The 24,217-nt window shown below is 42.5% G+C and overlaps 1 protein-coding gene across 1 annotated transcript in view; it reads left to right on the top strand.

Moving 5' to 3' along the window:
- The window catches only part of kif26ba (kinesin family member 26Ba), a 109,896-nt gene that overhangs the window by 75,762 nt on the left and 9,917 nt on the right, over positions 1-24,217 (top strand). Inside the window, exons 6-25 of the mRNA XM_038701644.1 lie at positions 3,098-3,313; positions 4,642-4,735; positions 8,910-9,055; positions 9,249-9,365; positions 10,405-10,591; positions 11,648-11,837; positions 14,900-15,071; positions 15,763-16,101; positions 16,197-16,373; positions 16,776-16,914; positions 17,128-17,398; positions 17,516-17,617; positions 17,711-17,838; positions 18,095-18,274; positions 18,418-18,716; positions 19,212-19,902; positions 20,671-21,593; positions 21,833-22,074; positions 22,333-22,488; positions 22,597-22,811. Of these exons, the coding sequence (XP_038557572.1) occupies positions 3,098-3,313; positions 4,642-4,735; positions 8,910-9,055; positions 9,249-9,365; positions 10,405-10,591; positions 11,648-11,837; positions 14,900-15,071; positions 15,763-16,101; positions 16,197-16,373; positions 16,776-16,914; positions 17,128-17,398; positions 17,516-17,617; positions 17,711-17,838; positions 18,095-18,274; positions 18,418-18,716; positions 19,212-19,902; positions 20,671-21,593; positions 21,833-22,074; positions 22,333-22,488; positions 22,597-22,811 (4,984 nt within the window). The remainder of the gene's footprint in view (positions 1-3,097; positions 3,314-4,641; positions 4,736-8,909; positions 9,056-9,248; positions 9,366-10,404; positions 10,592-11,647; positions 11,838-14,899; positions 15,072-15,762; positions 16,102-16,196; positions 16,374-16,775; positions 16,915-17,127; positions 17,399-17,515; positions 17,618-17,710; positions 17,839-18,094; positions 18,275-18,417; positions 18,717-19,211; positions 19,903-20,670; positions 21,594-21,832; positions 22,075-22,332; positions 22,489-22,596; positions 22,812-24,217) is intronic.

The following is a 24,217-nucleotide window of genomic DNA, read 5'->3' as shown; positions in this document are numbered from 1 at the left end:
CGGTCCACACATTTGTGTCTTTTCGAGGACTCTGGGTCAGAATGAACCTGCATTGCCTCTCCAAACGAGACAGTCTAGTCTCACAGAGGACAAAAATAATGATGCATTCAAACAGTTTCTGTACTCATAACGTCAAGAATGTAAGGAAGAGAAATTGCATATCTTCTGCCTGTCAGCCTGTGTATTGTATACTGTCAGCTGCTTTGCTCTTTATAGGACATTCATCTCTTCGCATCTGTCATTACTTAAACTGTCTTGTCCAAAACAATGTATTTTGTGCTCTCAGCATTTCAAGCTGTAGCCAATTTGCCGTGAACTTCCACTGATTTCAAAATCAGTTTCACTGTTTATGCTGCTCAGCTTGTTCCATCCTTGTTTTTCCATTTTTCTATATGTGCTTTCACAGGTCCGACTCTGCCTGTTCTTTAAATTTACATTTCCTTGACACTTACAGTACAGCATTGGAATATTACATGATTTGTTTTCAGTGCTACATGTCTATTTAGGACAATAGTAGCTGAACTAGCAAATTAGCAAATAGTCCCAGAAACATTTTCATCAAATCTAATTATAGTCTGCAATAATGGTACTTCTCAGCATAAAGTTGATAAAGTTAAATACTTGGGTTTCTGGACTTGACTCTGAACATTTACATTTTAATTTCACATTGATCACCTTCTTCACAAACTTAATTTTGGAACCAGTGTCTAGAAACTGTTTTACACTTAGTTTGCAAAAGAAAGTTGCCATTTTTGACAATGCTGATGTTGTTTATCAAAATGCATCTTAAACTAGCCTTCTACCTCACAATACAGCATACAATAATTTGTAGATTTTCTCTTGGATGTACTAATCACGGTGTATAACTGTCTTCTAATAACACTCAATATTAGAAGACACATTCATTGGCTACAACTCATTTTTAAATGTGCACATTTCAGTTTTTGGTACCATATTCCTCAGTATATAATTTGATGCATTCTACACAATACTTCTTCTCCACTCCTACAGTCACAAAAGCAATAGCAAAGAGTGCATTTATGTATAAGGCTCAGACTGGAATAACAATCCTTAACGTCATTTCACATTTTCAAAAAGTGGTTTGTCTTCTTATTTTGAGTAAATTCTTTCATGTTTTCAGATGATGTTATAATAATATAATAATTGTAATGTCTTTGATTTGTCTCTTGGTTTTTGTATTGTATTGTATTGTATTGTATTTTATGTTAGGAGCCACTTGGGTTCATCATAGTGTTATAGTACTTGAGACCGGTCTTGGTCTCGTCGTGGACTCAACCCCATTTGTACTCGGTCTTGTCTCGGACATTGAGGAATCAGGATTTTATTTCAAGACCAGTGAAGACCATAACTTTGGGAATATCAATAAATTGCTTTTGCATTGTCTGATTTATTTGTTACTAACTTTGATTGGATGTAAAAAGTACTGCTTCAGATGCAACGAATAACCCTAATAAAAAACGTGTTGTTCCCATTAACGACTGTCCCCCCTCCCCGTGATGGTAAACATGGAAAAGGAGTGTTCAATAAAAATGCTTATGTTGGGTTCAGCTCTTAGTGTTTGTATGTGGGTGGTTTATTTTCAGATCAATTTGAGAAGTACCTATGATCTCGTTCCACATTTTATTATGTGTCATGTAATGTGGGGAACTGGTTTTGGACTTGACTCGGTCTCGCCCTTCCTCGGTCTTGGTCTCGACTTTGTCTCAGCCCCTAAAAGTCTTGGTCTTGTCTCTGTCTTGATTTACTCTGGTCTTGGCCTTGACTTGGTCTCGGTTTGGGCGGTCTTGACTACAACACTATTTTATCATATTTAATTAAGTTGTAACATCATTGCACCTGACAAATCGGAGGCAAATTTGACCAATAATGGATTAAAAGGTGACTGGAGCTAATCATGGAGCTTGTAGCAGGAAGAAAGTTTTAGTGACAAACATGGCGAGAGGAAGACAGACGAACTGAATCAGAGCACCAATTAGGCTGTGAGAGATCAAAAGAATGAGAGGTACAAAGACTGATTCACCTAGATGAGCCAGAGGAGGAGACAGAGAGCAATAGTAAACTGCTAGAAAGTACCTAAAAGTTTAATCCATCTTTACCTAACAGAGAAAATATTGTTTATATGTTAAAATGTTCTGGAACTCACTCAGATTTGATGACACAGCGTTTTGCTTCCTCTGATATCAAAGAAAACAAAAGCAGCTGTCAGGCGGTAAATTGCGGCTGCTAACAGTTTGTGACAGGAGTGGGAGGAAAGGAAGAGTGAGAGGAGGAGAGAGAGCTGAAACAGGATTCCTGTATTTCAGGCTTTTGATATGTGGCAGGGAGATGAAGGTGGTGGGGTGTTGAAGAGAGAAAAAGGAAGGGATTTAGGATAGAGAGAGAAAGAGATAATGAAAGAGTGACAGGTAAAGGAGGAGAAGGGAGGAGGGAGGGAGAAGAAGCACTTAGGTTGAATGAGATGATGTGAGAGGGAGAGAGAGGATGGATATATTCGTGTAAGTCTTAAAAGAACTTAAAAGCTGAATGTTGTGACTCTTTGGGAGTCTTTTGTCACCGCTAAGGTACAATCGAGTTCACAAGCCTTGCAGCAACCTTCACAATTAATCTGTTCCTAGTTTTAAGTTGGGGGAGTTTCCTCAGGAAACCTTTTTGTGCCCTGAAAGTGTAAGTTGGTAAGAAAACCATCAGAAACCAAAGCTTTATCAACTGAGGAGCACGCCACAGTTCTAAACACATTCACTTACATCTAAGGAACTGCAAAGACATCACCAATGTTGGATCAATTTTGCTACAACTTTTAGCCCTCACTTAGTACTACTATATTACTTAAGCACTCTGCATTTATGAATGTGTGCCTTGTGCCTCATGATTACAGTCTTATTTATCTGGTTTGTAAAATAGAGTTTAGAAGAAAAATGACAAAACCAACCATGAATCCTTTTAATGGGGGATTTTCTCTTGAACTTCTGTATGGTGTGTTTGTGAGGTATAAAGTGTCAGGTGTCTTTGGCCTATTCTATTCTATTCTATTTTCTATTTACCATCTGCTTATCTGTTTTCTGTGTCTTACCCTCAGGTTAAAGTGATGGTGCGTGTGTGCCCAGTGTCTCAGTCGGATGCAGCTGAGTCTAGTTCATTCCTTAAAGTGGATCCCAGGAAGAAACAAATCACCATCATGGACCCCTCAGCCAATCAGACAGCAAGCGCAGCCACCCTGAAAAGGGTGGGAGCCAATCAGGTCCCTCCAAAGATGTTCACTTTTGATGCTGCGTTCCCCCCTGATGCATCACAGGTAAGACAAAAGATTGTGAGTTTAGAAAACAAAGGACTTCGATGTGATTTTGATATAAAACCTTTCATGACATTACACTGAAAGAAAAAGTTTTAGTAAAAGATAAATAGTTCAATGGACTTATGCCACATCCATTCATCAAAGTGAGTGGCTAAGTGGATCAGCCTGCAAGTAATTCCAAGTTATTAAATTTCTGAGGGCAAAAATATCTCACTTGGCTAATCTACAGTGTTCAACAGATTGGTGACAAACTGGCAGCAAAGCCACAATTGCTGGCACTAGCATCTAAATAAAATCCAATACAAAAGGAATAGTTTGACATTTGGGGAAATACACATAATCACTTTCTTGTTGAGAGTTAAATGAGAAGATCAGTCCCCACTGCAGCCAGTTAGCTTAGCAAGTGCAAATAGCTAGCCTGGCTCTGTCCAAAGTAATAAAAAATAAGCTACCAGCACCAGGAAGGATCTGCGTTGGCCAAGAAATTCTTGTATGTTTTTGAACTTTGGACAGAGTCAGACGATCTGATGTTTCCCCCTGCTTCCTGTTAAGCTAAACTAAGCTAAGCTAACTGTCTCTATATATATTATTGCTCTGCGGATTTGGTAGTATCCCCTTCCGACAGACATAGAACCCCGTTTGGGACTGCATGGATGGGACAAGGGGTGGAAAAAGTGAAACTAACTGAAAACACTTGTGATCAGATATTAATCTCACTACCAACCCACACAAATGTCAACTCCAGCACCTCCGATATAGTGCAGCTCACAGTCCAACAAAAAGCAAGTTTGTACCTCCTGAGCGGTCTGAGATTTCAGAATTTTGACGAGCGAAATTGCCCCTAAGAATACGTTGCAGCCACTGCAACTGGTTCACGGCGGACAGCTGATGCCATCTACTGCACAGATACATAGGGGCCAGGTTTTAAAATACGAAAATCATACTTTAATAATCTTGGAATAATGCACAAGCACTCCTAAGTCGGAATAACAGGATGCTTTGCCATTCATGCCGTTCTGCTGCCATAGTGTGTGAATGAAGGATTATTGACACACTGATGAACACACCCCATCATCTATAGTACTTGTTTTTAATCTTTATCTTTTGTCTGTCACTCAAATGTAAATCCTGTTTATGTCTACCACGAAGTAACTTTCGATGCAACATTCAATATGTAGGCTACCTGTATTTTTAACACTAAAAGTCAAAAAGAAAACATTAGTGCTCAAATGGATTTGAGTGCATCTACATATTCAGGTATTTATGCTTTTCTTGACCGTCTTCTTATATCTCTCTTCATTCCCCTGTCTCTGTCTGCCTGTTGCTAGGCGGAGGTGTGCGCAGGAACGGTTGCAGAGGTGATTCAGTCGGTGGTGAATGGAGCAGATGGATGTGTCTTCTGCTTTGGACACTCCAAGCTGGGTAACACTCACACGCACATGCACACAGACTACAAAATTAGAGCAAGTGTGGCTTGTGAGACATCTTTAGTGTGTGTGTGTGTGTGTGTGTGTGTGTCTGACTGTGAGTGTGTCAGTCTTTCACTTGGCCGTCTCTCCACTGGCCCTCATCTATCAGAGAGAGAAAGAAAAAGGATTAGTGTCTGCTGAAGCTGAAAGCATTCTCAGTCTGCTCTGTCTGTGTTTCTGTCTGCCATTCTCTCTTTCTAATCCTTCTGAAGCTGGTTTTTAGAGAAGCTGTCTTAAAAAGGGTCAGGACCCTTTACTGCACACTGCAACATGTCTGAACCCACACACATACACTGGCACAATCAAAGACACCACACACACACACACACACACACGCACGTTCTCCAACCCTGGGTCAGCCCCTGTTGTGTTTATCCCTGTACATGCAAGCAGTATTATCCTTCTTGGCTTGTGAGCTTCACACATCCAGTTGGAGTTTCTAAGTCCCCTTGAACTGCTTGCTGGCAGAATTTAAATGCTGCAGTTCTGCAGGGAACTCTTCCATGTTAATGGCGGAGCCATTTAATGGAACAAACAGTAATAAAGTTCTGTGTCACAGTAAAACCAACATGTAAACCACTGTGTTTTCTTGTTGTGCGGCAGGGAATTTGTCCCTTACCAAATCTGTAGTAAAAGTAAACTCATTTATATATATTTTATTAATTACGGTTTTGGTCTTTCTAATGTTGCTATTCAGTTAAAGAATAATTCTGCATGTTTCGCCATGCATGTTTAGAGTAATTGCTGAGAATTGGAAACGAAAGTCCAATGCGGAATGAAACATCAGCAGCCAGACAATTGGACAGTTTGTAAAAAAAATTTCATCTCCAAATAAAGCGTTTCAGATTCTCAACGGCCGACCATGAACTGCAGCAACTGGTTGGAGTCTCTTCCTGTCTCTCTGTTTGCTATAACCTAATATCACTCCATGGATGTATTAAAAACAAAACACTGATGTTTTGCTGTTCCTTTTCTGATGATCGTGGATGGGGAAAAGTCTCAGTGTCATGTGATACTGCAATACTGAGTATAGGAACTACACCAGAATCAGCCTGGCCAGCACTGTTACTGGGGGCTTGTTATACTCTCTAATAAATAGGCATAAAACACACCAGTAATGTTGGTAACAAGTCTTCATAGTACCCTTACAATACACACAACTACAGTAAGTCAATTAGTTGTAATAAACAGGTATTCTCCTTTAAATCAGGCTTTATGTTTTTTCATACAAGAATGCTGAAGAGTGGGCAGAGAGGAGAGGCTGCCCACCTCTCCGTCAAAGGCACATATAAGACAGATCAAACAAACTGATGCACATATAATCACCACAGCACTCCTAAGACACTAACCCAACATGGCATACACATCAGACAGCCTGTCTAGATCAATGTTTTGCATCTCACCATGTTTACATGTTTTCATCCAGCTGTCTAATATTGACATGAAAATGCCAACTGTGTCATGATTCATGATGATGATTCATGCTGTATAATATGACTGTGACTGGAGCTGAGATGACTAACACGCCCCCAAAACAGACCTCTTATTGTGTCTGTGAAGATTCTAAGTCATCCTTGGATGAGAGGCTAAACGTCTTTGATATCTTCAACCAAGTGCAGTTGCCCTTGATTTTAACCCCCCTTAAACCTATTATTGTCAGTGTTTGATTGTGTTGGCTGATAGACGTAACTGGATGTTCTGGCTTTAATACTGCGAGTCATTTTATATGAGAAATCCATCAAACAGAGTTTGCTTTTTCAATCAATTTTACTGTTATATTAATGCTACAGAGAGGCTCTGACCTCACTGGTTTTAGTTTAAACGGCTGCTAAGATGAGATAATTCTTTGTGATATGGCTCACCTAAGGCCATGGATCCAAAGAGGCTGCATTGTAACGGCATTACCTTTTTCCTAATTAAAATGGGGAAAGTAACATAACAGGCATTTATCTTCAGCCCTTGGCTGTAGACACATATGAGGACTCAGATGCACATGATCCTGAAATAAATGGATTCACTTCAGGAATGTAATTGAATCATCTGGCTTTAAATCATTTCTAATAGATGTTGTTATCAATTATTGGCCTATTGGCCTTGAATCTTGAATCTTTTAGTAATGATAAGTGTGCGTGCGTTTCTGCGTGATCTCATATGTGCATGTTTCTGAACTGATGATACACTGCTGCCTTTTTCTCTCACACTTTCTCACCCTGTTCACTTTCTCTCTGACAGCATTGGGAGCTGCGCTTGATAAGACCTATTACTGGGAATATAGATCAACTATACAGACGCGTGCGCTCACACACACACACACACACACACACACACACACACACACACACACAGCTTTATAGCCTGTAGCGTAGCGTCATTATGTTACAGTGTTGTGTTAGTCAGTGGAGCAGTCAGCTAGCTGACCATGTCTTGACAGCCTGTGGTAGATAGAACAGAAGGAAACATTGTAGAGCCATACCCACACTCACGTAGTTGGGTAAAGAAAGAGTCTCTTACGTATACGCAGTCCTGAAAGGCAAAAGATAGGAGGGTTGGTCAAGTACCCTGTGGTTATGGTAGAAATGCTACACAGAACCATTATGACTGAGGGAGTCCATCTGATTTGTTATATAAAAATAATTCAAACGTAAATCAAAATTAATAACCCAGTTAAGTTATTTTAATACAGTTGATTGCAATTTTTTTTTTATCTAGAAGAGTCTGGGCATTGTGCTTTAGAGAACCTTAAAGAGATTATATAAGGCTTTTTGGCTTTTTCCCTCTCCTTTATTGAGTTATATACCTTTTTTGTGCATGTAATAGGTTTGCAAAGTCCACCCCAAAGGGAGTTCCCATCTCCCACAGAAAACTCTGCTATGACCTGCTTGAAAACAGCCGTTTCCCTTTCATCCTTGTGACGACACAGGGATGAAAGCTAAATGAGGCTCATATAACTCGCCAAGCGGCTAGTCCGACACGCCCTTAAAAACACCGGTGGAAAAACATAGAGCTGCAGCACACCTCTCCTCTCCCTTCCAAACACTAGCGACCCTCCAGGCAGTAAATGGACATAAAGTTGTTACAGTGATGTAGAGACAGAGCTCAGTTAAAACTTTATGGAGGAAAGATACATTTGTTACAGATTAATAACTCACCACTCTGAAATTCTTGCTCCAGTCAAGCCGGTCGGCAACATGTAGCCTACAGCTGAAACAAAGCCGCGTTTGCTTCTCACTGACCCGCCCTTCTCTGCTTCTGATTGGCTAGTAGTCCTTTACTAGGAACTGCGCATGTGCCACTCCCAACAAAGATCATTTAGAGGACAGATGTATCACTCCTTAGCTAAAACGAAGCCTTCAACACAGAGTGAAAAGAGGAGCTGCAGCAATATGCAGTATGAAAAAAAATATGGTGTTTTTTGAAAATTAAACCATGTAAACCTGTTCTGGTACAACCCCTAAATAAGATTATGAACCTAAAAATGAGCATAATATCACCTTCTTTAAAATGTTTAATTTCAGCACCATATAAACACTATAATGGTATAATCTGACACTAAATACAGCCCTTTTTGTCCAGCAAGTTTACTTTTTGTCCTCCATTTTTTATAACATTTTGGAGAGAAATCATGAAATGCATCTTTGTTTTGACAGTAAATTGAGACGCTCCAGGAAACACTGAGGGAGAACAATGTAAGATTGCAGTGTAGCTGACAACCTCGCCTCCATCCTACATTATCTCTGAACAAATCCGAACACGTTTCTCTATCCTGCATCACAGGAGTCAGGCTTTTGATGTCCTCTGTTTTTGTGTTAAATGTTCATGTCGGTATGATTGTTAGGTGTGACATATGGCTTTGTTTAGGTGTGTGTTTGATCTCCAACTCCTGACAGCCAGAGCAGGTGTGTGTGTGTGTGTGTGTGTGTGTGTGTGTGTGTGTGTGTGTGTGTGTGAGGGGGGAGGGGTGGGGGTGGGGGGGGGGGGGTAATAATCATCTTGTGGCTCAAAGGGACAGATCTAGAGGCTCCAGACGCACATGCATGTTCAGGCACTCAAATACACGTTTCACACACAGGTCTATTCATACAAAGTACTTCTTTCCCCTATTTTGTCTTCCTCTCTGTCTCTTCCAGGTAAATCTTACACAATGATTGGACGTGATGACTCTCTTCAGACTCTGGGTATTATCCCCTGTGCCATCTCCTGGTTGTTTAAACTCATCAATGAGAGGAAGGAGAAAACAGGAGCACGCTTCTCTGTTCGTGTCTCCGCAGTCGAGGTCAGTGTTACTGACGAGACCTCAACTTGAAACATTCCCTGCTGGACTCTCCCTTTAAAATTGGTCTGACCGGATTTAGTCATTGATCAATTTGGGAAAGGGTTTTGACAGACAAATAAAAGACAATGAGGTGCTTACTACTAGTAAACGTGTGTGTGTGTGTGTGTGTGTGTGTGTGTGTGTGTGTGGATAGGTTTGGGGAAAAGAGGAGAACCTTAAGGACTTGCTGTCTGAAGTAGCCACAGGCAGCTTACAGGATGGACAGTCACCTGGAGTCTACCTGTTTGAGGACCCCATCTGTGGCATGCAGGTACTCGCATAAACGCACACGTACACAAACACATGCACACATTCAAACACACTGCAGCTGACATCATAATGCAGTTGCTGCAGATTAAATCCAGTGAGTGTGTATATGAACAGCCTTGGGCCTTGTATCAATATGCTTTACCTTTGTTTTTTTAGCCTCAGGCAATTCTCTGTTATCTCAGCTACTGTGGAGGGTGAATGCTCAAAGCAGCATAAGAGCTTTAATATGCCATTAGAGTCCCTTTTTATTTCAAAATAAACTAGGCATCTTTTAAAACACCAGGTTCACAAATAGCTAATGTATTAATCTGTTTTACTTAGAATACAGTCACTGCTTCTGACTGGCAGAAGTCAGAATCTAAGAAGAACCGTGTCAAACGCAAAAGGCTTAAATCAACTTTGCTCACCGGCATTTTTGAATTTACTAATGAGCATGATTCAGGCAAATTAAGGCTTCTTACATGGAATTAAGTCTCATTACCATTAAAATTATGATTAATTTTAAGGTAGTAACTACATAGCAGTATGTGTGTGTGTGTGTGTGTGTGTGTGTGTGTGTGTGTGTGGCTGCAGCTATATGTTTATAGGATTATAGGGTCTGATACAAGAACATCTGTGTAATCCTTAACTAATCTGACATAATCTCATCAGTAATGATACCCTGCAGTACCACACACACACACACACACACTCTCTCTCTCTCTCTCTCTCTCTCTCTCTCTCTCTCTCTCTCTCTCTCTCTCTCTCTCTCTCTCTCTCTCTCTCTCTCTCTCTCTCTCTCTCTCTCTCTCTCTCTCTCTCTCTCTCTCGTTTACTCCCTCTATCTCTGTCTCCCATACCTGCAGGCAAATTTAAAAATGCTTTATTTGAATATACCAAACACACATGCAGAATCCGCAAAGTACACAATAGTACATTGTTTGGATACTTCGAGCCCTAGCTGAGATTAAATGTTCCCTCTTGTCTGGCTCTCTGTCCTTCATTATGATGTATATATGGGCAATATTCAGACGAATCTTCTCTTCCCACACATCCTCCAGCTCCAGAACCAGTCTGAACTGCGTGCTCCGACCCCAGAGAAGGCAGCCTGGTTTCTGGATGCAGCCATAGCCGCTCGCCACAGTAGCCAACGCACCAACACCACCGAAGAAGAACATAGGAACTCACACATGCTGTTTACATTACACATATACCAGTATCGCATGGAAAAGACAGGCAAAGGAGGGAGTAAGTATGGTTGTTGATATCATTACTGTTAAAATATTATTATTCTGCACTTATAGTAGAATAAAATCAGACACTAACAAGAGAAAGGAGTGAGTGTACACAGAAATGATAGACCAATCAGTCTATTTACCTATAGCCTCTATGGATACATAGGGAGCTTGAGCACCAGAATTCTTAACAGAGTTGCACACATACCTATCACAGACTGTATGATCCCAATATAGATTCTGTGTTTAAATTAATTCATGTCTCCATAAATAACTGGGCGATAATGATGAAAGGGTAGTTTATTTGTGTGTAAACACATTTGACAAGAGGGTGACTGTGACAGATGTCTGATCATATTATCTGATAATAAGCACTTTCAGCGCTCATACGGGTGCATACATATAAGAGAATAAGGCAGATTGTGTGTATCTTGTGTGTGCGTGTGTATGCACATGAGTACATGCACATGCAGGCAATAAGGATGTTTGAAGATGACATAAACAACTAATGTGGCACTGCACACACTGTTTCACAACATGTTTTCAGCTATGTCTGGCTCACATAATTTAATACAATTTCTAACAGTCTTAACCTTTAGAGAGCTTGGTTTCCCATTATGTTGCTACAGAATCCAGAAACTCAGCTACAACCTTTGGTCATGTTGGTACACATTCTCAGGATTCATTTAGGAAATTGTATAATACTGTATGTCTATAGTACATTGAGGTGTATAATCAATAGTATACTACTGTAACAATCTGGTCTATACTCTGAAAATATCACTACTGAATGTTTTATTGTTTGTCGATGATATATAGTTCCCATGTCAAATTAATCTTAATTATAGATTATCTGATTCTGATCTTACCCCACAAATCAATTGACGTACTTATTGAGGAGCAAAGTTTATCAGGATTTTTTTGTGGTAAATTGAACTTGCAAAATGATCGCGACAATGATCTGAGACTGACTTTATTCTGTTCCTTTTCATTTCACCCCCATCTTATGTCATTACCCCTTACCCCATTCCTCTTCCATTTTCCTCTTCAAATCTTTTCATTTGGCTAGTGTCAGGAGGTCGTAGTCGCCTCCACCTGCTGGACCTGGGCAGCTGTGATGTCAAAGTACTTGGAGGAGAAGGAGGTGGGAAAAGCAGGGAGAACTCTTCACCCAGCGCGGCCACTCTGTGCCTTTCTCTGTCTGCCCTTGGCAATGTGATCCTGGCCCTGGTCAACGGGAGCAAGCACATCCCATACAAGTAAGGTGGCGTGAGCATGTGTGAGGAGAGTAGGGGTGGAGAGGGGAGGAAAGATGAGGAAAGCAGGATGTTTTGGAGCTGGAGGAGATGAGGACAGGAAAGCTGATGAGCGATCTCTTAAGTTGCCTCAGGTTTTGGGGACTTTATGTTATAAACAACAGCAGCTGCTGTTACATATTCATCACATTCACTTTGCTGGTTAACTGACTGGCAATGAGACCAAAGGAAAGAGAGAGATAGAGCACAGATGGAGCGATAATACAGACAGAAGCAGGTAGAAAATTAAAAAAAACCAAACACATCATAATTGCTAATGTTTAGTATGCCTTGGCAGTACAGTATGCACAGTAGTACAGTATGTACATTATATGGACCAAACTGTAAATGTCCTAATTTTACCTTTCCCTCCACTCCTTGTGTGTAGTTCTGTGCTTCTTGCTGGGTTAATTTAATCACCAGCTTTTGCATTTACATTGCAAAACAACCTGCTACCTAACATTGAAGCCTGTAAGCAAGCAAAGCTGTGCTGAGTCTGGTTTGGCACTGGTGACTCAGACTGCTGTTGGATTGTTAGGGGGTTTGGACTGGTTACAATGTACAGTATGTCATGATATTGCCACTTCTCAAGAACCAATGGACAAGTCATCAGTGGAGACGAGTGGAGTGTTCACTGCAGGGCTATAGCAAGATATAGCCATTAGCTAATTATCTTCTTTCTTGGAATATAAGAGAAAGATGGGTCAGTGTCGTCATACTGTCCAAGAATTTGGAGACAATGGGGTACAACCTAAACAGCAACTCCTAAATGAAAGAAATTTGAGAAACAAGACCACAGTCGATGCTAGTGGCTCTGTGAGGTTGTACTTAAAGTATGTATATCAGTGCTTAGAGCTAAATGCTAACATCAGCATGCTAACAAGCTAGCAATGACAATGGTAAGCAGATAAGTGACTTATGAGCTGATAATGAAATTACATTGTTAACTATTTCTGTATCTAATTAGCACTAAATACAAAATACAGCTAAGGCTGACGGAAATGTCAGTAGTTTTTCAGGTATTTGGTCAGAAAGCAAAGTATTGGACAAAGTAAAAGTTGATCACTCTAAAGTTCATCCTGCGGGGTACATTAAAGTCCAAAACCTACCAACATTTGTTCCAATCCTACTGGTGCCCCTAGTGAAAAAGTCAGTGGGATTCATCCTCAGGGCTTCATGGATATTTGTACCTAATTTCATGGCAATCCATTCGACAGTTGTTGAGAAATTGTACTAAAAGACAAACATGTCAACCTCATGGTGGCACTGGAGAAACAGTCCTGGGATCATCAAAGCCATTAGGTAATCTGGGGACCATTTCGACAATTACTAACAGTATTTCCTGTGATGTGACAATATTGAAAGCAAAGCCAAATCCACTTCAGTCCAGAAACTCTGCTTTGTTAATTTCATCACAGTTAAGGGCTGAGCCTGTCTCCCAGTGCTTAATTACTTTCTGGATTTTCTTATAATCGCAGCCTTGTTCCAGTAGCCAGTTGATCAGTAGAATATTGGACATTATCATGTATTTGTAGCATCCAAGTTCAGGAAGAAGCAGCAGACTGTCACAAAGTCAACATTTTGTGATGGCAAGAACACAAGCATCTCAGCGTGATGCCAGACAGATGGCAGTCTTGCAAGACCCACGTTTCAGCCACAACATGTTGATTTAAAGGCTCTTCCCACATTCACTGAACATCAACCTTTCTCTTTAGGGACTCTGTACAGCTTCTCGCCCTAATCAGACTACTCCCTTGCTGTATCTCCTTCCTGGCAGAGCCCCCTATTCAGTCAAGTAGCTCCCTAAATGTTTCCATTAAAATTAACTCCTATACTGACTGGAGCCATACAGGACACAGTCAGTTGTTCCATACTCCAATTTCCCGTTTGACAATTGCAATTCTTAATGTTAGTAATATGAGCATAGACATTCTAGCGTGCTCCAGGAAAGTCTAGATCGTCTTAATTTATTAGTTCTGTCATACACAAGTACAAATCTGATAGTGAACGACATGTTTCCCAGTGTGGCTTCTTCAGGCGTGCTGCTTAATATTAGTTTATTGTAATAATCGTGATCTATGAATTTAGGTGCTGCATTCATTATTAGCTAGTTTTAATCATAGAGCATCATATAACATATATTAGTCTTCATAGTTAAAAAAAGTAATATATCTAGCACAGGCTGAGAGGTAAGATCTAATCCAACGTCCCCAGCTCTTGAATTAACATGCAAATGAATACTTCATGAGTCATGAATTTACCTACATTAATCTCATGGAGAGATATAGAGAGATATACTGAGGGAGAGAGAGGAGGGTGTGTTGAGGCCTGAGGCAGCAAACAGAGAAAGAAGAAGAGGAGAGGAGCATCGAGGAAGAGGGAGGTCAAGATAGGAGTGTTTGAATGTACACATGCGTGTGTGAGACATGCCTGGAGGCTGTGTTTTTAGAAAAGGGGGACAGCAGCATGAGGTATTGGGCCACAGAGGAGCTTTACTCACTGTCAGCCTGCAGGCCTCAACACACACACACACACACGCACACAAACGTACACACAAAAAAGGCTATGAATGATTGCAGTAGCCCACCCAGGAGAAAGTCTTTTCTTAAACACACAGCCTACTTTTACTCTCTGCTAGTATAATCTCTCTGGGACAATATTAGAGTACATAATATCCAGAGTGCTCCTCTGTTAGCTTTAGTCTGGAATAGCAACCTTTCATGTGTTTTAGTAGCATTAATCAATAACCATAATCAACACAATAACAAATTTACCATTAAGTTTGCCTTTTGAATGTTTTAGTCTAATTTATATGAATATGGTAACCTGGTGTTTGTCATTATTAAACAAACTATTAGTATTCTCTCCTACTTGTAGAAATGTTGTGTGTTCTTAGTTATTAATAATCCTTCGTCAGACGTGTGGGAGTCTGTTGGAAAATCGACCAGTTTTGTCACATCTTTGAGTGACTGTGTGCATTTCCAACGTGTCTTTAGTCTCACGTCTCGGTGTATGTGCGTTACTAGGGACAGCAAGCTGACTATGTTGCTAAGGGAGTCGCTAGGCAACATGAACTGCCGGACCACCATGATTGCTCACATCTCTGCCTCACCCGGAGATTTCTCAGAAACGCTTTCCACCATCCAGATAGCTTCCCGCGTCCTCCGCATGAAAAAGAAGAAAACTAAAGTCACTGTGGTGAGTTTGAATCAAACCTTGATGCTTTATTAAAATTGGGAGATAGTTTCTCATTAAACTGAAACTCGAGTTCAGGATAAAGACAACTACAGTCACTAGTAAGATACCTTAAACAGATGGACACATAACTGTTTATCAGTGTCAATATTACAATAATACACCTGCTCATAATCTTGCCATTGCACTGCATAATGTTTTATTTCTGGAGTTCATGTGAAAATCCTGGCTATTTATAACTAACTACAAATTGAAATGACTGTTATTTGAATGATGATGTGTTTTGTGCTGAGTTGACATCATGCATTTTATCACCTCCCCTTCCTTTCCCTGACATGTGCCACATGTGCCTCGTGTGTCACCTTTCACTTCGCATGCTCACTTACTTCAAAACTGTTCTGCTGACGAATAAGGGGCGAGTGGTGAGATACCGTATACCAAGTGGCAGTCTGTGATAGAAATAGGAATCGTTACTTTAAATGAAAGTTCTTATGTTAAATCAGATGTCATGTTGCTTGAATAAGGTGCATGCTGTCTTGATGTTCATCCTTTTCTCTTTCTTCTCTATCTTTCCTGTCTCTCCAGTACAAACTGTCAATTAAAGGCAAAAAAAAATGTTCTTCTAAAAATGGATTATTTTCTCTCTCACCACCCTACTCTCACCTCCTCCTCGCCCATCTGTGTCCCTTCTCAGCAATACACCTCCAGCTCCTCTGGAGGAGAGAGCTCCTGCGAGGAGGGTCGCATGCGTCGTCCGACCCATCTGCGACCTTTCCATCAGCGTGGTGACACTGACTCTGACCTTCCATTGCTGCGACTGTCCAGTGACCCTGATGAATACTCGAGCAGTGAGCAGTCATGTGACACAGTGATCTATGTGGGCCCGAATGGGGCTGCGGTGTCAGATAGAGAGCTGACGGACAATGAGGGACCACCAGAATTTGTACCAATTATTCCCGCTTTGCTTCGAGGTAAAACATCAGAGCAACAGCAAACACAAAGTCAAAGTCAGGCAGCTGGAGCTCAGAACAAGGTAATTTAAATATGTCTTTGGAGTTTTGACAGCCAGGCGTAATCAGAAGAATATTTGTTGTAACACTTACTTGTCTGTGATTTCTGCTCCAACAGGTGCAGTCTCAACCGCAGGACCAGCCCTGTGGCCCCTCTCAGCCGCTGCCTCAGCCTGCTCAGTCACTTCTTGGGCAGCCGTTGGCCCCGGTCCCAGAGGAAGGAGCTGAGTGCCTGAAGTGCAACACCTTTGCAGAACTGCAGGAGAGACTGGACTGCATAGATGGCAGCGAGGAGGTACTAAGAGTTTTCAGTCTTTTTGTTGTTTTTATTATAAAAAGAAAAGTAAAACTTGTCTGTTAGTTTGATGGGATCTGTATTTGATGGTATATTGAAAGTTTGACAGGTTGTTTGACAATTGGAACACTTTATTCAAATGGAAAAAACAACTTTTTTCCATTTGAATGTAACTGTAACTGCTATTTTGCTTGCACTTTGCTTGTCACTGCTTGAGCTGTGGTGGCAATACCTTATTATTGTTGTTAATAGCTCAAGTGATCTTGTTCATTTTCATCCACCAGTGCTGAAGGCAACATAAGTGCAGAGCAATTCCTTTGTCAAAAATCAGATCAAACTATCTCAGGTATTCTCACATGAAGTTTTCTTCTTTTTCATCCATGCCTCTGTCCCTTTGTTCAGGTGACAAAGTTCCCCTTTGAAGAGGTTGCAGTGAGCAGACAAGGAGCCAAACAAGAATTATGTCCATCTTCAGGCGCCCCAACCTCAGCTCCTTCTCCTCCTGGTTCTGCTGCTGTGTTGGATACAGACACCAAAACAGGTTAATTTGTTTTTTACATATACTGTAGATACACTGTAGATGAATGTTGTATTCCAGTGTCTTTTACTTTTGGGACCCTGATAATTTTGGGGCTTTGAAGTCTTCCTTAGCTCAGTGTGCCAACTGTAATTCTCTAATTCAGCATCAAGTCAAGTCCGATTTTACTGTTCCTGTAATCTTTGGTCTGGGATTTATTTGGTCCAATATGTCCAGGCTCTGCGTGTGCTGTAGGAGGTGCAGTGCAGTCCTCCTTCTCCTCAGCAGCAGCAGCAGCAGCAGCAGCGTCCAGGAGGAGGACCAATGACCAGCAGCTACAGGAGATCAAGGAGGTGGTGGAAGAGGCGGAGCTGGCCCAGACAATGATCCACAGTCTGGCTCAGAGTTCTGGTTCCCCCATAGTTACTAGTACCAGAAGTGTTACAGGAAGTAGCAGCATCACCTCTAACCCCCTGCATAGGGCCAAGAGCTCCCACATGCATGACAGGTGAGGACAGGTGTAACCAAAAAAAATTAAAAATACTGTGAATTTTATTAAGGAGTGTCATTGGAATGTGTTTGACTTTCATTGACGAGATGTCTCACTTATTGTCTCTCTGAACAGCCACGAGAGTCTGAACGTGGGCAGTAACGCTGAGGGGAAGGCACGCCCACTTGGATCACCACGCCTCGGCATTGCCAGCCTGACAAAAACCTCAGACTACAGGTAAAGTACATGCATGCATACATATCTGTGCAATAATAACAACTGCAGATTTAACTTAACGCCATAATGTTTGATCCTCGTATTCTTCCTCAGGCCACCATCCTCCCCATCCCAGCGGTGTAAAGTGTACACTCAGAAGGGCGTGATGCCGGCAACGCCCCCTTTGTCCTCTCACACTCTGGCTCAAGATGGCCAGGCCATAGATGCTTTGACCTCAGACAGTAGGCACCTTTCTACCTGTTTATGCTTTAGAATTGTGCTTATACGGAAACTTTGAAAAACATGTTTCATCTTTATGATTGATTTAAACTTTTCAAAATTTAACATTCAATGATTTCTACTTGTTGTTAACAGTCAACAGAGCCCATGTTACTGTCTTACTGTAAGTCATGTAATATAGTCACATTGGTGATTTACATGTATTCTGTTGGAAACAACATAAATTACGATGCCAAATGTTTTTTTCTGGTTCTGTAGACAGTTTGGCTGCAGACAGTGGCCGATCCTCCACAGAGTCTGTGCTGTCCAGGACTTCTCCGGTGGGCATGAGCCCACAAGTCAGAGAGCCAACTCCGTCTCTGTCTGCCAGCCTGGGCTCAGCTGAGACACTCTGTGACGATGACGTCCCGCCGATACCCATGGACACTCACAGGGATGGTGAGTGGCACTGAAAGACAGCTATTTTTACACAGGGAAAGGGGAGTGAGATGCAAAAACCCTTACAATTATGATGACAAATACTTTTCACACTAAGCAAGAACAAAATTAACAAATGTGGTAACTTGTTTCTCTCTACTCAGGACCGGCAGTATCTGGAGGAACATTTGGACCTCTCTCTCTTGGGGAGGATGAAATCGTGTACACTATAACTTCTGGAGGTGATGAGGACCTTCATGTAGCTCTCATGGAGACTCAGGCCCTAACCTGTCGTCCAACGAGCATCATCAGCTTCACCGGCAACTGTTGCTCTGTCACTGCCCTCACCTCGGCCTCTCGAGCTGTCAGCACCTTCAGCGGTACTGCTGAGGATGGAGCTGTGGAGGATTATTTCATGCCTGCAGGTCCTGCAACGACCTCAGGGGTTGTTGCCATGGCAGAGGTTAGTGTGACTGACTTGCTTTGTATTTACAGTGACACAGTAAGATAACTGGCATGCAGATATGTGTGTTTAACTAAAGCAAATAGCTGATTTGAAATGACTTGAACCATAAAAAACAAATACAGAACAATAGCCACCATGGCAAAGTTCATAGACTAGGGCTGTTGGCCAAACATGGCTGCCGCTGAACACTGACATCTTTCTTATTACGGGAGTATATCTATTAAATGTATAGCTTTTTTAAATTCAAAATATATTAATTAATTCATATAAAAATTCAGACATGAAGCAGATTAATTTTTTTACAAAATGCTTGTATTTATTATATTCAATGATACTTCATGTGACAAAATTATTTTTAGATGAAGAATTTAAATAAAGTTTAATGAAGATGGCAGCTTATCTGTACTACTAGTCGATAGCCTAAATCTTATAATAAGTAGATGATTTGTTGTCTGAATATCAAGATGCCGATTGAATTGTGTCCTGTTGTAGGTTGCCATGGCCAAGCTGCGGCTAGAAGGTGAAGCCTTAGCCACAGTGATGTCTAACTGTGGGTCACCCATCTCCTCCTGGATGAGCGATCTGAGTGTGGGCAGTGAAGCTGACCAGTCTCTCCACAGCTTCAGTCAGTCCCAGAGCCAGCACGGAGAGGCCCTGGCTGAACCTGAACCCAACCAGAGCCTTTCTTTTGGAGTGGAGGGGATGGGTGGTTATGAAAGCTGTGGCAGCCTGAGAAGAGGGAGTCTGGAAGGAGAGGTGGTGCTGTCAGAAAACGGGAGTGATAAGGGAACTCCAACCAAAGACAGGCTGAGGAAACTGCCTCCGTCCATGGCTAAAACAAACATCCAGATTCTGGCAGGAGCTGGTAACTTCTCTCCCTTCAAGACCACCATCAGTGTGCACCCATGTGTGGCTGTCAAACCCATGGTTTTACAGGAACCAAGCATGCTCTATTCACCTACGAAGACTAGCTTAATGAAAGACCCAGGCAAATTGAATGCACAACATTTAGCTTCGATTTCCAGTGAGATGAGCTTTGAAGACCCCTGGTTGAAGCGTGGCATGGAGGAGGGGAGGTCCAGGGAGCTTGTGTGTGAAGTGAAGCCGGGGAAGAGAGAGGCAGAGCATTCAAAGAACCAGACTGTAGCTGGGACCGGAGACTATCGGAGCTTCTGCAGGGATGGTAAGCAGGGCCAGACTGGGATAATAAGTCAGGCCGGGAATGTAACGACAATCTCTTCATGTTCACAATAGACCACGTATAGTGTAACTGCTTTGTAGAAATATTTTTACTGTTTATGCTAGTAACATATCTTTAAGAGTCTTCAGTTTGAGTAGTTAATAAAATAGTTAACAGATTATTTCCATTTTTACACATCTCATTCTTTTCTAAATACTGTATTGATGCCACTTGTTATGTTTGTTTAAAAAAAAAAAAAGAATCAACCCGGGAAGGTTGCAATATTATAAAGTGCTGAGGGCTGCTGCAAACATGTTTTTTTTTTCTCTTGTGAACATAGCTGTAATTTTGCAGCATTTAGCTACACTTTCCTCCTGCTTTTGTAGTTTGACTACGTTCCCTCTCAGTTCCACCTTTTCTGTCTATTTTTTCTGAACACTGCTCAGTCATGCGCACTCAACTCACAGACTGAATGTTGTGTTAACGTGCGTGTGACCATTTGCGTGTGGTTACAGGCAGAGATATCATTAGGTTAAAAGCAGGCAGGGGGGGCTGACAGTCTTTGGCGACTGTAGCTGCCCTGTGTTGTTTTTGTTTTGATTTACCCTCATTTATCTCATTTAGCATTTTTAACACAGGCTTGACACATTGGGTGCTCCTGATGGCTGGCTTGGGTCTCATTGTATCAAATAGAGAAATGTTGTTTCAAAATATATATAAAATATTTGCTGAATTATTATATTATAAAATTCTAATTTGCTTTTCTTGTAGGTGGGGATAACGGCAGCTCTAGTTCAGGTGGTGAGGTTGTGTCGTCTCCAGATTCCGTTAAGAGAGTGGTGGATGGCTGTGAGATGGTTTCTGTTGTTGCCCAGGGAGAATGCCTGGCGAGTAGCTACAGCCCAGATATCCACCGTACTGCCAGTCTTCCCCGCGGCTGGCACCGTCTCAACCGCCACGACGGCTTAGACAGTGGAATCGAGTACCGTAATCTTGGAGTCACCGCTTCAACTCCCTGCAGTCCCCGTGCCACACTTGACCGCCGGGGATCAACTGGAAAACAGGGCTTTTTCTCCCACAAGAAGGGAGGAATCCCACCTCTGCCACCGGTACGGAAGTCCAGCCTCGACCAGCGGAACAGAGCAGCCAGCCCTCTTCACCAACCCAGCCACGGAGTTTCGTTACTGGGCAGCTCAGCAGATGATGCAGGTGTTATCAGACAACGAGGCTCCAGCATAGACAGCAGTAAACTTTTCAGTGCCAAGTTGGAACAGCTTGCAAATAGAACCAACTCTCTGGGTCGGGTCCACAGCTCCCACAGTGGGTCCCACCACTACGACTGTTTCTCTCTGGAGAGGGGGGAGAGCCTCAGAGGAGGAGGAGGAGGATGTGTAAGAGGGGACAGCACCATGCCTCGTGCTGGGCGCAGCCTCACCCGTGCTGGATCAGTATCTTCTCCTACTGGAAACAGTAGCAGCCCCAGTTTCAGTGCCAGCCCCGGTCCAAGCAGCGCTCCTCAGTCACCAGCCAAAACCAGCAGCCAGTCAAAGATCTCAGCAGTCAGTAAGTTGCTGATGACCAGCAGTCCCAAGGCCAGGAGTCTGTCTGCCTCCAGCACCAAGACTCTGAGCTTCTCCACCAAGTCTTTAAGCCAAGCTGCCAGCCGCAGCTCTAGCCTTCCTCCTAATGGAAAGGTAGGACGGAATATTTCTTCGCCGTAAATAAACACACTTATAACACCTGCACTACATAACTCTGCTCATCACACAAAACTAGACGAACCTCTTAGTGTGCGACCTTTCCTCTATGTGCACTTCTTTTACACAAAAAGAAACAGAGAACACTTTCATAATTTACTCAATGCAAGTAATTCAAGCAGTCATGGCATCCATTTGACCTTCCATCCACCTAAGCCAATTATCTGTATCCTCAGCCCCAGAGCTCAGTCCAGGTCCCTCAGCAGCAGCAGGGACCTTCCCCTGGATCCTGGTCTACCCAGTCTTTGAGTCGCAGTCGAGGGGGAAGTCTGGCTGCCAAGCTTCCTCTCCGGGCAGTCAACGGTCGAATCTCAGAGCTCCTCCAGGGCAGTGCAGGCTCCCGTTCCAGGAATCATGCCCAGGGAGGAGGTACCGATCCATCTCCATCAGGAGAGGAAAGAGTAGTTGGAGTGGCAAGGTTAGTCAGTTTTACTTTGTTTTATTTTTAATTTCAAGCTTTTAGTAGGACATCCTGCACAAAGAAAATTATTATGGTCTGAGGTGCTGCCGGCAGTATCCTCCTAGTTCTACTTCCATCGGGGACTTTTCCTGCATGTATTTCCCTCTGCTGTCATCTGTCAAATATTAACTAAAAAAGGCAAACATGGCATTAAGACTAATTCAGAAAAGAATCTGTTTATATTTTAAACTTTTTTTCCTGTTTTTCTGTTCTCAGTGGAGGGGGAGCTGGAGCAGGAGGGGGTGGTGGTGGTGGAAGTAGCCTGGGAGAGGAGAAGGCAGCAGTGGTCCAAACGCTGCCCTCTCCCTACAGCAAGATTACAGCTCCCAGAAAACCACACCGCTGCAGCAGCGGTCATGCTAGTGACAACAGGTATACGCTTAAGTTCATTGAGAAATGTCAAATTTAATATTTTCACACAATACCTTTGGTGCTACTAGACTTTTACCTTTAATTGTGATCTCATTTTGCCTCCAACAGCAGTGTACTGAGTGGTGAGCTCCCCCCGGCCATGGGAAAGACAGCCTTGTTTTACCACAGCGGAGGCAGTAGTGGCTATGAGAGCATGCTGAGAGACAGCAGCGAGAACACAGGAAGTACCTCCTCTGCTCAGGACTCCCTCAGTGAGCACAGCTCAGCCACCACCTCCTCCAGACGGAGCTCCAAGAGCAGCAAGAAGAGCAGGAGCAACACAGGTCACAATATAAACCTAAACCTTTCTAAATATTGATTTAATGACATTTTGACTTAATTGGATCATGGAGGGAAACAAGAAAGACAAGGTGAATCAGCTTACTGTTGTTTATAGGAGGTATTATTAACTGTCACGAACCTGTGAGGTGGATGGATTATCTCGGCAAAGAAGAAGTGCTCACTAACACAGATTTGTGAACAATATTTGAGAGAAATAGGCCTTTTGTGTACGTAGAGAAAGTCTTAGATCTTTGAGTTCAGCTCATGATGAATGGGGGCAAAAACAAAAGTGGTTTATTTATAATTTTGTTTAGTGTATATATGAGAACATTGTGAGTGTGATCCAAAGAAGGTTAAAGTCAAGGGCAACTGGACTTGGTTGCAGATACTAGAAGACGTTTCGTCCCTCATCCAAAGGACTTCTTCAGTTCTGACTGACTGGTAGGGAAACTCAGCTATTTAACCTCAGTGCTGGTTCGTTAGTGTTCCAGGCTGTTGTAATGACAGTCGTTATGGTCGTTAGGACTACCCGTGACCCAAGACTGAACTACCATCGTTGGCATCCTCACCTGAGGCCAATAGGTTACGTTTGTTGAGTTTCCTGGGAAGTGATGAAAGGACAGCATTGTAAGTGGGGGATAAGTGGTGGCGTGGACCCCCTCCCCTGTTCAATGACGGCTTCTCGACCCTGGTGTAGATGGCTTCCTTGACACCTCTTTCAAACCATCCATCTTCTCTGTCTAAAATGTGCACCTGGTGGTCCTCAAACGAGTGTCCTCTGTCCTTCAGATGTAAGTAGACAGCAGAGTCTTGATCTGAGGAGTTGGCCCTTCTGTGTTGAGCCATGCGTTTGCGTAGTGGTTGTTTAGTCTCCCCAATATACAGGTCTGTGCATTCTCACTGCACTGTTGTTGTGTTTGACCTTCTTTTCCTCCTCCCCTGTAGTTTTGTTCTTCTTGGATCTTGTGGCTGTCTTCACAAAGGTCCATTTAGGGTATCCACAGGCTGTAAGTGCCCCCTTCAGGTGGTTCTGTTCCTTCTCTCTGGCTTGGGCGCTTGTTGGTATGTTTTCCGCTCTGTGGTGCAGTGTTCTCATGACCCCTAGCTTGTGCTCCAGTGGGTGGTGGGAATCGAAGATCGAAGAGTAGATATTGGTCTGTGTGTGTGGGTTTTCTGTAAACACCAATCTGCAGGCTCCTGTCCTCTTCAATGTGTACAACGCAGTCCAGGAAGGCCAAACTGTTGTTTGAACATCTTCTCGTGTGAACTTGATGTTACTGTCCACAGAGTTGATGTGTTCTGTGAAGGCTTGCACTTCCTGGCTTTTAATTTTGACCGATCTGGTCAGGGCTGAGGCTAGTTCTGTTGTCCACTGCTTCTATGTTGGGGATGCAAGTTTAATCTAACT

This window comes from Micropterus salmoides, unplaced genomic scaffold (assembly GCF_014851395.1).
Source record: "Micropterus salmoides isolate LMB-PRFRI ecotype aquatic unplaced genomic scaffold, ASM1485139v1 Ms_hic_scaffold_6, whole genome shotgun sequence".
In the NCBI taxonomy this organism is placed as follows: domain Eukaryota; kingdom Metazoa; phylum Chordata; class Actinopteri; order Centrarchiformes; family Centrarchidae; genus Micropterus; species Micropterus salmoides.
The sequence above is the reverse complement of the archived record's forward strand: the minus strand, read 5'-3'. Positions and strand labels throughout refer to the sequence as shown.